This window comes from Electrophorus electricus, chromosome 3 (assembly GCF_013358815.1).
Source record: "Electrophorus electricus isolate fEleEle1 chromosome 3, fEleEle1.pri, whole genome shotgun sequence".
Lineage (NCBI taxonomy): Eukaryota > Metazoa > Chordata > Actinopteri > Gymnotiformes > Gymnotidae > Electrophorus > Electrophorus electricus.
Window position 1 is genome coordinate 9,660,001 of NC_049537.1, and position 13,321 is coordinate 9,673,321.

General features: G+C 38.1%; 2 protein-coding genes across 3 annotated transcripts in view; both read right to left on the minus strand.

The window, feature by feature from the left end:
- Positions 1-6,554, minus strand: part of LOC113569647 (prostacyclin synthase-like) — an 11,599-nt gene extending 5,045 nt beyond the window's left edge. The window contains exons 1-6 of the mRNA XM_026997604.2: positions 6,450-6,554; positions 5,630-5,753; positions 5,099-5,274; positions 2,874-3,020; positions 2,202-2,329; positions 733-908 (exon numbers count right to left, since the gene is read on the minus strand). Of these exons, the coding sequence (XP_026853405.1) occupies positions 733-908; positions 2,202-2,329; positions 2,874-3,020; positions 5,099-5,274; positions 5,630-5,753; positions 6,450-6,517 (819 nt within the window). The 5' untranslated portion in view covers positions 6,518-6,554. The remainder of the gene's footprint in view (positions 1-732; positions 909-2,201; positions 2,330-2,873; positions 3,021-5,098; positions 5,275-5,629; positions 5,754-6,449) is intronic.
- Positions 6,555-7,532: 978 nt separating this feature from the next.
- Positions 7,533-12,847, minus strand: thumpd3 (THUMP domain containing 3). Of its 2 annotated transcripts, none has more exons than XM_026997581.2 (10): positions 12,818-12,847; positions 12,145-12,392; positions 11,239-11,316; positions 10,644-11,069; positions 10,270-10,400; positions 10,004-10,073; positions 9,775-9,890; positions 9,395-9,502; positions 8,338-8,461; positions 7,533-7,964 (listed from the first exon to the last, which is right to left on the minus strand). In XM_026997581.2, the coding sequence occupies exons 2-10, from the start codon at positions 12,325-12,327 to the stop codon at positions 7,779-7,781; spliced, it is 1,422 nt and encodes a 473-aa protein (XP_026853382.2). In that variant the 5' UTR covers positions 12,328-12,392; positions 12,818-12,847; the 3' UTR covers positions 7,533-7,778. The 2 variants fall into 2 exon arrangements, with proteins under 2 accessions (XP_026853382.2, XP_026853376.2); XM_026997575.2 differs by having other exon boundaries at positions 12,691-12,836.
- Between the last annotated feature and the right edge of the window lie 474 nt (positions 12,848-13,321).

Consider the following 13,321-nt stretch of genomic DNA (forward strand, 5'->3'; position numbering starts at 1 on the left):
TTGCTGGAATGCTGGAATGCTAATAGAATTCTTGTGTACCCTACTGAGCTATAATAAAGAACTTAAAACAATAAGTACTAAAACTCTACAATAAGGTTCTTTATTATAGATCCGTCGTGCACCCTATTACCTATAGTCCTCTTGTTCCATTTGAGCTACAGGGCAATCAGAGTTCCTACCACTGCTGCTATGGATCCAGGTATATGGTGTTAAAGGTGACTGTCAAGTTTTACTTTGGCTTGTCTGCTCAACCACACTGAGTTTGGCCCTAAGATGGGTGGGTGTGTCCCTGAAGTGTTGAACCGCCATGCTCTTTGAGAGTGAGATTACAATGACAGGAATTCCTTTAGGTCACTCTCGAAACAAAAGACTCACGCAGATCAAGAGACCTGTTCAAAAGCTTAAAATAACTCTTGCATTATATTTACTACATGCACACAGCATAATAATAGCTCAGGCTCAAAACAAACTATGCAAGTTACCCTAATGGATCATGTTCACTCTGCAGTGCCAGACACACACTACATGCCATTGCAATGGAATCACAGCCAGTGGCAGATGGTGGGGAAAATGTACCAAATGTGTATTTTTGTGCTTTTGTGCTTCAGGTAAAAGTTGCATATTTCAGTTGTTAAATTAGATCTCAACTAAAAGGGTCAGGTTTCACCTGAAGGCTGGAGTGATGTGAAGGTTAAGGTTAGGACCCTGTTTGGATCAGGGATGCTTCCGCACCTGTGTGGCCCAAAGTTGCAGCAGCATGGCCTTTCTTTGGGTCTCCTCATCAGCGCCCTCCTCCTGCAGGTGCTGTCTGTAACTCTGTATCCATGAGCTGGAGTTCTTCCTCAGACCAGCCTGTGCCAGTAACTCCCACAGCCTGGTCTTTGCCAAACCCACAGTCTGCTTCTCTCCTGCAAAGAGACAGAAGGAAAGGGAGAGAAAGGAATAGTGAAAAAGAGAGACGAAGGAGAGTGAAAATAGTGCGTCACTTAAATATTAAAAAGTTAAGTAACATGACATCAATGGTTATGCAGTGTAAGCAGAAAGTGAAAGACTGATCGATAGCCAGTGATATGCCTGAGGAAGTGCACGTATGCACACTGATAAAACTGAGCAATCAGCTAAAGTAAGGTTAAGCTCATCTATGAATAAACTAACTTCAACAGCTGTGTGCATGAGTTATGAAACATTTGATTCATAGTTGGAACAAGAATTGGCAGAGAGATGTGCCTGAGGTAGTGTATGCCTGCACATAGTGAGACCAAACAGAGAGCAGTCATCAATCTTAGTGTCTGTCTCTGGCCAACAATCAACGCAGTGTGTGATAAAGACAATGAGAGTAAGAAAGTGATAGAATAAATGTTGGAAGAACTGATTAAGGGAGCATGGGGAACAAAAATCAGTCAAACACAACCATGAGCATAGATGTACCTCATTTTGACTTAATCATATGACAATAATTCATATCAAAGGACATATTGTAAGGCTTTACATGGGTTGTGTACACACACCCAGCAGTGCAGAAGGGAAGAGAACAGAATGTGAACCGATACTGGAGATGGAAGGGAGAGGCAGGGGTTGGACCTGTTGAGAAAGCATGGGTGGTCGCACAGGGCTAGATATGTGACGGTGACGACAGTCATGATGTCAAACATCTAGAGTGTATGTGGAACAGGTATGACATAAAATAGCATGATGGAGGATAATGAGCATTGTGAGTGTGAGTGAAAACATTTCTAGCATTGCTTTGACAGGGCGTTACTGCCGGTGTCATATGATGGTGAACAGCCAACTGAAATGAAATGATTCAGACACTATGGAAACCAGCCGGGACAAAACATAAGCAGCTTTAAATGACGACATTATTGTAGATGGCCTGTTGAATACAAAGGCACTCCTTAAATATATCATGGCCCCAGACACTTGTGGTTAAAATGGTTAAGCCTTGTAAGCAGAGAAGTTGAAAAATATGCATACAAATAAATATCAGGAAACGATCATTCTGTGACTATAATAGTGTCAGCTACACAATTGTCCTGATGATAAGTAAAAACATTTAGGTGATTAAATAAATTATGTTCAAATCTTCAACTCATCAGTAAAAAAAAAAACCTTTTGTACCTTTGCCAGTAAATCAATGCATAACATTCAACATCAACAATAAGTAAAAACCCAGTTCAAACACAGGAGGCAGAATAACTGACCTGAGTTTAGAGTGGTACGAGCCAGCTTGATCAAAAGGCCATCGAATTTCTGATACTCCTTATAAACATTGGCAGCATCAGTACAATTGCGGTTCTGTTCTCCACCGAAAAGTGTGAGATATCCAGCCCTAAATGGAGAAAGAAAGGACAGGCTACCATCCCTGCAGGCAAGGCAAAGGCTTCAGAAACCATGACGTGACAAACCCCAGTAACCTTCATGACCAGTGATGACAGCGCTAAGTATTGGTTTCACCTTCTGTCAAAACATAACTAATTTTAATTTATGTTACTACTTAACTGCCAGTGTTATGGATAAGACCACCATTGATGTGTTCTTGTGAAAATGTTTGTTCTTCTCTCTAGCTATTTACTAAAATGGCCTAAATGTTCCATGTGGCTTTTACAAACAGACATTAACAACACCACAATAAACCAACAAATGAGCTAACAGACCCAGCTAAGGGCATTGTCGGGAATCCCTTCCTGTTAGTTCTTCTAAGTGCACTCGTCTGATATTGCAACTTGTTATGGCTCTCTTAGGTATTCGTCATGCTTTCCATATACAAACACCAACATGTGGACAAAAAAGAGACTTGCATGCATAAACTGTTTATTGGATGTGGCTATAAAGTTTTTTTGGGGAGCCTTGGAATGAGCTAATGTATGGTATACCTAAATAGCAAGCTGTAGCAGAACCCAAACAGGCCATCACATTTCCAGTCAGGTCGGTTTTGGCCTGCCATCTCTAGGGTGAGCAGAGTTCTCAGGTGGTTCTGCATGATTTGGTTCAGGTTGGAGAGACTCTCACCCTGGAAGTATCTGTACACAGCAAAAGGTTAAACATGAAGCATAAGAAATATGCACATTGCTGCTTAAGACCTAAGGGTACCAACACATATTCCCTGATTATATCTCCTTTCTTTGTTTTGTATGTCTCAGACATACAAAAATGTAAAAGAAACATGTTTTTTGCATCTATACATCAAGCTCTTTCCAGCATTGTGCACTCAGTGTACATCTTCATAACCCGAATAACCCAAATACCCAAAGTAGCAGGGGCCAGAAAATCCCTGCTACTTCAAACAGAATTAAAACTACATCTGAGGTTGTTTTTCATGAATTGCAAGATTTTGTGATAAAACTACCCTCTATTCTACAAAGGTACCTGAACTGTGAAAGTTGGTTCATGGTTTTGTGTCACCTGAGATAAGTGAATACACCTGGGTCAAAACAAACAGTGAAAAGGCTATGGCAGAGGAATGTTCTTATGAACCACACCCCCAGAACATACGTAGAAAGGTCATGACAAAAGGCCTATCCCAGTTTAATTACAATATAGCAGAGAAGGTGATGTGATTCCTTCTCGTCAAGGGATTCTCTTTGACAATGGGCTCTTTAATCAATAGCCCTATTTTAAAAGGAAATGGCTAAGTTAAAAATTAAGTGGTTGACATAACTTGTAGTAAAAGAGTTAGAAAACAAATAAATCATAACCAACACTAGAGTCAACTTTGAAACACCTATTTAAATCATTTTTGGTATAATATGTAGCATTTCAGAACAATTGTAAAGTGGACCAAAACAGATGAAACACACTTATCGTGTGACGTATTAACTGTGTGAAAGAGCAAATTAAATGGCAGGGAAAAGCTCCTGTGATATGCCAAGCAAACCTATAAATAAATAAAAAATCTGATAAGAACTACTGCAATGCAGTACATTTGATAGGAACTACTGCAATGCAATACACTTGCTCACTTGCTCTGATCTAACAGTAACATGTGTGACCACAAGGCTGGTTAAATGATCCCTCTTACAGTACTACACCAAATTGTACTGTAGTCCCAGTAAAATATATACAGTGTCCCTACAACAGATGCTGCTATTCACACTCTGATCCTCAGATAAACCATTCACATGTCGCTGTTGTATTGTTAATATTCATGTTGTGGACATTTTAGACCCATGAAACTGACAGTACTGCTGTGTTAGAGCCGTTGCCAGATGTATAATTGCTCTGATGAGTGTTGCATAATGGACTGACTAAACACATTCTAGACCACTTAATAGGGAAACAGGAAAGTATAGGTTAATAGAGCTCAAAAAACACCTTTCAAGTTTCATGGTTTCCATAATATTGCATTTCAGAGCTGGGGAAAGCTCAACTCCTTTCAGAAGAAGAGAATCCGTGTGTGTACAGCAGAAAAAAAAAAAAAAAAACAAGCAGGGAGGGGAGAACTTTAGCAAGAGAAAAGTGTATGGGAAAGCAACTCTGAGGAGCCAGGGAGGAACTCTACACCCTAAACAGACATTGAATTAGTTAAATTATGTAGCAGTCTGACAAAACCATAGTGTCATAGACCTTTCATTTCCTTTTCCTGGTCTCTCACAACACTGTGGTAGAGGAGGAATCTCTGACATCAAACACTATACTTTGGTAAACCTGGCCTGCTGCATGTTACAGGCTTCAATTTAAAACTGCCCTCATTTGTAGCACATTATGTGAGGATGTATCATATAGGGGCATCAACAGCAGTAGGTGATGATGTATTGTTTAGGGCTTTTTTAAAAAAAAAGAAAGAAGAAGAAGCCTACTCCCCCTTCTGCACAAGGCACTGGAAGGTTTATTCATCGGATTTAAGAATGGCTGAAGGAATCTGTGCAGCTCGGATCTGGCTTTCTAAACATTTTCCAAACTCCTCTTTAGAATGTTTCATCACTACAGTTCTGCAGACTAACTTCTCTTCACAGGTTCTCTCAACTCTGACACATATAATTTAACTCCCGTGTTTCAGGAGTTGAACCAAATGTGTGAGCAGAGGAGAAACCATGAAAGTGTGTGGTGTTGATTGAAAATGAGGTTAAAATTAATTATTTTGATTAATCTAACACCATACCTTTTCATTATGGTCTTCTCTGTGTCCGGTTTGTGATTTGGAAGCCTCAAATTAAAAATCCTGTCCATTAGCACCTGAGCATAGCGTGAGAAGTCCAGATATGTTGTGTTCTGAAGCACAGAGTCATAGGAGTTGGGGTCCAGTAAGATGGTAACATAACGACCAGCCACACGGACCTGCGGTACAAAAGGTATATAATGTACAGGACTACCGAAACTAATGCTCTTACTAGCCACAGCACTATAAACTAGAATGGAGAGAAATACTTGACTCCTGCTTTCCAGCAACATTAGGCATGGGTCTCTCATATTTTGTTAAGCATATTAATGTAGACACTGTGAAAAACAAAACAAAAATTTGTTTTGTAATCCATTTTACTGTAATACAATCAAAGCAAAAACAAAATATAAACGTGAATAAGGGGAACAAAATATCTGAAGGGAAAAACCATGTTAAGCAAACAGAAATAAAGTATCTGCTGTCCGTAAACAGTTCATGCAGTTTCTTCCAGTACATAAAGCCATTTCTTACTGTAAATATGTCCCCATGTTTAAGCTTCATTCGTGTTAAAAACTTGGCAGCATCCTTTCCAAACTCCAGTGCATGTCCCAACCATGGAATACTTCCTTTGTCTAAAGGTGGCTCTCGTTTTGATCTAAAATCACAAACATTATCTATTCAAGTAAGGTCTACTTACAAAAACTAGACATTCTAATATGGAATCCAACTGTTACAAATTTCCGCTTCCATGGTAATAGCTAGATAAATATAAGGATGTCTCAAATGATGTCAGTACTAGTAACTTCCTGAACATAAACGGGGCAAAAAAATTATGTAAACCCTTAGTCTCCTAATGTTTCCCTTTACCTGACTTGATGAAATATACCTTTAATAAATACAGAGTCAGCCAGATAGCAAAACATTAAAATGTGACATATTATTCAAATAGAAAGTAGTTGACAAAAAATTATTCTTTCTCAATGATTACACAAAATAATCTTAATGTGTTTTCATAATTAAATTTTAACTGTTGGAGAAAACGGATATTATAATATTAGAATGATAAAAACGGCCACGACTATTCTCCCCAACAGAGAAGTATTATGATGTATCTAATTAATTTATATGCGTCTATATGATTCTATAACTGTAGTTCTATACGATAAACCTTTTTTTTTCTCCTGGGAAGACTTGCTGCATCCCACGGCAGAAGGTAAAACGTTTATATCTACTTGACAACTACTTCTGTTAAGTTCAGTTTCGTTTAAAGGTAGGTTGTTTATGCGCTTTCAAACACGTTAAGACAATTAGGGGTTAAAATACATAAACAAATAACTTCGAAATTACTTACCGCGTACGATAGGAAAGAGAGAAATACAACAGAATTCCACTAAAGAGCAAAAGAATAACCCAAAGCATTGTGGTCTAAAGTCTGCCTTATTAATGAGTGGACGTCGATGTAACCAATGTAAATGCTGTGGAAAACTGTCTAGTGACTGGTTTTATATTTGAGAAGTGGGCCGGACGTTGTGACACAGGCACTTTTCTGTCGCTGAGAACGTGATATCAGCCATGCAATGCAGCCGATTCATGACCTGTTAAAACGGAGGTGTGCGCTTACATCATTGCATGACATCTGTGCATGTCACAGTGTTGAGACAAGGTCTGCTAAGACACATTTGAAGAGTCTAATCTTTCCGCTTTGTTTCATAAAATAATTTACAGTAGTATTATTAGATACATGTATAATACATGTGAAAACACATACCGTGGTTTTTTATAGCGATTATACAGATAATAGTAAATGTTGCTAGGCAGTTTCTGTTAGACGTCCATTGCTAAAAAATGTCAGCCTCCCAGGTAATATCCAGTCACTTCTCCTATTTTCATAACTAACCAAGTACAAACGGGATAGGATGATTGGCGATCTGAGCGTGGCTACAGATGGTAATTGTACATCTATAGAATGTCTGCATAAGACGGGCAAAAAATTTAAGCAACAGATGAGTTTATTTAATAAGTACAGGTAGCATCTTTCTTTTGATGGCAGTAGTCAGCTCCAGAATAAGAATGTATTTTTCATGATAAGAATCAAATCTTAATACAATATAGCAGCTTTACCTCAGTGATGGCTGATAGTTGTGATTGTCGATGTATGGTGCAAGCTGAGAGCATATTGATGAGAGATATTGATGTCTAATAGTTTTGGGCTACTTTGAAATAAAACAGGGATGTGAAATACACACATTTTCATTTATCATGAAAATTTTAGAATTTTTTCATTTAGTTTTCAGGGTGTTCTGAACAACCTGGTGCCACTGTTAAACTCACTGTTAAACAAAGAAAAAATCAACAACGTCTAAGAAGTTGCATATTAAATGTATGAAGTTTAGTAAAAAAAAACCCAACAACAACAAAAAACAAACATCCAAAATGGAGTTTTCACACATTTATTAAACATACACACTTATTTTAGATTGAGAGAACCAAACTGTGAGATCTATATATGCATATTTCACAAACCTACACTGGAATCATTCTAAAATCTTCTGACTTGTGAAATGAATTCAGAACTAAACCAGAGAGGCTTGACAAGACTTGGAGGGGTAAAATAACTTCTTGGCAGGTTATGGATAAGCATCCATTTCCGATAGATGGTCGATCTTTTAGACATTGCAGATTAATCCTTTTCCTCCATGTCTTCCTCCTGTGACTCAGGAACCTTTTTAGGTTCACACACGTCTTCTGGTGTCGTGCCAAAAAACGCCCCCGTGCGTCGCAGCACAAAAACCCCAGCATGTAACCCTCCTACGTTCACCCAAACAGTGTGCGATTTTCTCCACAGCCCCCCCATCCGTGCTAGTGCCTGTCCAGGAAAAACATGCACATTGAGTAAACACACTGGATTTACCACCATTGCGATCACCATTCCCGCCTGCTTAGGTTATTTGCAAGTTACTCATACTTTTAAATATTCCAGGCAAACAGATGCTCCCGTATATTTAAAATTCTCTGTACAGTTGAAGTTTTGTTCCTGGATGACAAAATATAGATTTACACTCCAAGAGCATTTCAAATCTGCACCTTTAGTAATTTCCATGACATGGCTATTCTGACATACCAGAAACGATTTGAATGCCAAAACATAAGATTTCTGACAGCCAAAAACACTAACAAAGCCAACACCAAAATGAAACAGTTTCTAGAGCTGGCATCCATGACCAGGTAAAGGACCCTACCTTAGTGAAGCATTTTTTGTCCTGGGTAAGAAGTACAGCCCTTCCTGTTCCTGGTCTGCAGACCCGGGCCATTTCTCGAAGACAAGATGGGTACAGATCCCAGTTCTTCTTTTTGGAACCCATTCTTTTAGGATACAAAAATGTAAATAAGAAACATAAATAAATCATTAAAAGGCTCTCACCCAGAAATGCTGAAATACCATTACAAGAGTCAATAAAACAGAGGAGTGTATTATGGAGGCCACTTTAAACAACAACAGAAACAGACAGCTAACAGAATGTGATGAACATATTATGTGTACCAGTTCAGTAGTAGTATTTATATTCTATACCAAGTAACAGAAAAAACAGGAGCATCTTAAGTGCCAATGTGCTTATAAGGTGATACTGGGTAAGGTTCAGTAAAAATATCCTAAAGCCCATGTGTGCTGTCCCGTCCCCCCCAGGATAATTTTTTACATTTTCAATTCCAATTCATGTATCTTATATGAGTTACTAAAAAATTATACATTTCTGATATGGTAATGCAACCTCACTCAGAACAAATGGACATTTCCCATTTTTCAATCCAACTCAACATTCATCAAGTGACCTGATGAAGGCTGCCAATCTGAAACACCTTGAACATCTTTAATTGTCCATGTTTCACAGTACAATATAATTTAAAAAAAGTTTTAAAGTGTACGGACAAACATCCTTTCCACTTTTTGAGTGATGAAATCTGATTTTCAAAATACTGAACAGCTATCAATTGTTTTAAGAAACACATTTCAAGACTTGGTCCTCCTCATGTTAAATTGGCTACTGCAGATATGCGTGAAATGTATGATTAGCTAAGGCTTTAATTTACATGATAGATCTGTTTGCAAATTTGCTGTCGTTAACATCAACATTAGGATTGGCCTCATTGTCTAAATGTGTTTACTTCTGGACAGGTATGCCAAATAAAGTATTTTTCCTTTGTGTGCAGGTCAGTTCCAAAGCATGAACTACTCAGATTAGTGTCATATATAGAACTGCAGATAGTAACTGCTTTAGTTAGGGAGTAGAGTTGTACCTCTTTCCAAAGGGCATGTCAGTAATGATGATATCAACAGAGCTTGACCTCATGGGCAGATGGCACAAGTCCCATTGTGCAGTATCTATAGGTAAACCTGGGCAAGTGCTGAATCAAAACAAGAAACTCCATCATTATGTCTTGCTTTTTAATGTAATTATTATGATTATATTACTGCAATCTTACACATAACCATTTGTATATCTACTAAAAACAGAATTTCAACTAGAATCAGAAAATCATGTAGTGTGCCATTCAGAAAACTATGCAAAACAGTTAACATGATTCTATGACCTGATATTTTGATTTTGTGTGCAGATATTGGTCAGAATGTAATTTGCAACAATGTGGACACATAAGCATGCTGTTTACACCCTCACCTTCCTCCATCTTGCCTTCTCTTCAGAATATGACTGATGTTATTAACTGTTCGACTGATGGCCATATCATTGTTGTCTCCCGAAAGAAAGAATGAATGTGACCACTCTATGGCTCCCTGATAAGGTAAGACAGGTTTAACTGGATATGCTTTAAGAATTACACAACAGGCAAACCTAGAAATAAAATGCAGATTTACACAAAAAGCAGTTCACTCACACTAATCCTCACCTCTAAAGGTATGGCTCCACTCCCACACATGGGGTCTACTACTACATCTGATATCTGTGGCTTGCAAAGTCTACAAAAAATGGAGTGTGTCAATATCAGCTTTTGGATCTATTTCCAAACTGCCATTCGCCAAACATCTGAACCGAATGTGCTCCAAATAGTGTAGATACTAAACACTGAATGGGTTCTAAAAAAGCTAAGGATAACATTATTTTATTGCAATAACTGGTAAAGGTTCCCTTGATTTAAAGTAGGTAATGTCAGACCTAAGCATTCCATAGGCCAAAGTTGAGCGCAGAGTCGTGGGGCCAAAGTGTGTGATATTTCTTCTGTGTAGGCTCTCCTCTGTGAGAGCAATGCCAACCACCACCTCATTGTTGTGGATATTCAACAGCACCTAATCAATAATAGGGGGACAAGCAGTAAACAGTAAAATGATTATGGAAACATTTAAAACAATACAAAACAAAAAGTTAAATGACTAAGCCAATCCTTGCTGTGGAAATCTTAAGGTCACTTTAAATTCTATCACTTCCTTTCTCTGAAAGATATTATTACCACAGGTATTTAGAAGAATGAATTAGTCTATAAGTATTAACACTGCAGGATCCCATGTTATACAGAATGCTTTCAGGCTTGCCTCCACATCAAACTTGGTCATGTCTGCCTTCCACTGAAAAAACTCCTGCACGGCACCACCAAAGTCTCGTGCTGCATCGTTGGAGGTGAAGCTGTGCTTGTCTCCAGCTCTGCTGCACGTGACACGGAACTTCAGGGGTTGAGGTTCCATTTCCTGGCCCTCCACCTCAGGGTCCAGGCCTGCCTCATGGCTGTTCTCCTGCCCAGGGGAACCACCTTCCTGGTTCTCTTCTACCTGTGGTGCCCCGGGCTTGATCTGGAGCTTCTTGGGTTCTGTCACATCTCCAATGGGCTTTGGTTTGGGTACCACCGCTCCTCGCCTGCGACCTCTCTTCTTCTTCACAGAGTTGTTCATTTTCCAGACCTCCAAGGCACTGACCCAGGGTAGCATTGGAGCCAGCTGCTGCAGGTCTAATAATGCCTCTTCCTTTTGGGAAAAGCATTTGCCATTGAGAAACATCTTATCCTCCCACAGAAGTCACAATATGAAATGCACCTCTTGTAATTTTTACTGCATCATATTTCCTGTTCTTCAGTTGATTGGATACACGCAAACTAGTACATACAAACATAGCTGACAGTTAGGTTGTATATACCTTTGTGTCTTTGAACTGATAGTGGTCATATTGCTGTACTACAACAAAGAGATTGTCTACAGACTTCAGATGATGCACCTAAAAAAAAAAAGGATAAACATTTATTTAATTTTAGACAAAACTTTGATGGGAAATAAAACATTGATGGGTACAAATTACAAATTTAATTTTGTATCTTTGATGCTATATTGTATTCTGCTTGTATTTAAATATGAAAGTACTTAATTGCAGTTTAGGTCACAATTTTTCAATCGATTTAAAATGAGCACGTGTGTGAACCCCCCTCCCCCCGCCTTTAAAAAAAAATTCTACTAGGCAACTCATACTACCTGTATGACCTCATTCAAGTTCAAGTTTGGTTTATTCGTCATATACATAGTCATACACAGTATAACACACAGTGAAAATTTTCTAGTATTGGACAATAATGGAAAAAATATTTGGTTCCAAACAAATTAATCATCTCAGAATGGACTCTTATGACACAAGACCAATTCTTGATACCTATAAATTGTGGATTTGCTTCTACTCAGCATACTCTATTATAAGAAATTAAACATGTAGCTAATACGAATCATTGGGCCTATAGGATGTGTCACAGGTTAGAGGGCAGGTAATCTTGGGCATGATGCACCGGTGTGGTGTTATTACCTTCTTTAGTCAGTTATTTGCTTAAAAATAAAAGGTCTGGGCATGTAGGATTTTTAAAAATCTTGTGTTAGTTATATAAATAAGATTGATTATTCATATGAATATTATTTATTATTATTACGATATCATTTATTATCTTTATAATTACGAGATGGCTTTCAGCAACCCATTTGCTGCTCATTCATACATTCCTGGTGTAAAGGCAGGAAAAAAAATTGTTTATATATATATATATATATATATAAACACACTAACCTTAAAGAGGTTGTCCGTTCTTATTTCAAAATATATCCTGCCTCGGTCTTTGCTAATTCTAGCACTTGCTCCTATTTTTTCATTGACCTCTTCCGCCGCTGTGTGCTCAAACCCTGTTGGAACGGTAGCTCCTATGGTGACAACGAAGGGTTGGACCGCCTCCTCTCCTTCACGTACAGACATTTCTGGCCGATTGCTCCGATTTGTAATTTGTAGTCAGAATGTTTTCTCAGGACAACTGAAGATACCTACAGAAACGTATAATATTCGTATAAAAACGGGGAGTAGAGTTACGCTATGACAATTGTCTTGAGCTAACAATACACCGTTATGACTCGTGAAATATTTTTATGATACCAAATAATTAAAGCTGAAGGAAAGATAAATGACTCAGTAACTCAAATCACTAATCTATTTTAGCTACTGACTTCATGCCTGTTAACGCCACTCTTAAGGTAAACCACTGGCGAGTTAACCTAGCTACTCAGAAAGCTAGCATCGCTAGCTACCTCGTTTGGTTATTGGACTTTTTCTAAGGTAGCTTACTTGATAAGAAATGTTCAGTTCCTTTGTTCTTTTCTTAATTAATGTTGCACTAAAATATTGCCAATGAAAATAAATTCAGGCCGTCATAAGGCCCACTTGCTACAACGTGCTTTTATGTTGATCTTACATTCAAACTTGCTCGTGTAATGTACTTTCCGAAGTCACCCACAGTAGGTAAAGAGCTGTTTTCTTGCCTCCGGTATGTAATAAAAGTCGGGAGATTTACAATCGCTGTTTAATCTAGTTTAGTCACATAACATCATCAACAAACTGATAACTGCATAGCAAATTCCTTTTTCGTATTTATACTAATTTCATAAAAAAAATATTTCAAGATCAAATTAAAACTTTACCAAACTGAAACTTTGTTGTAAATATTATTTTTCTTAATTCGTAAGAAATGTTATTAGGTTTTATAGAGCGATAGTAAAACGTTCAAGCAATGTTTGTGTGTTTCTGTGTTAGACATCCCCAGTTCCAAATGGGAGGAGCACATTTTATGTGGCAATCCCAGGTGATAGAATCATGAAAACTTGAAGAAAAGTGTTATAAAAGTGTTATATATATACACACGTGTGTGTGTGTGTGTGTGTGTGTGTGTGTGTAAGAGAGAGAGATAGAGAACGAAATC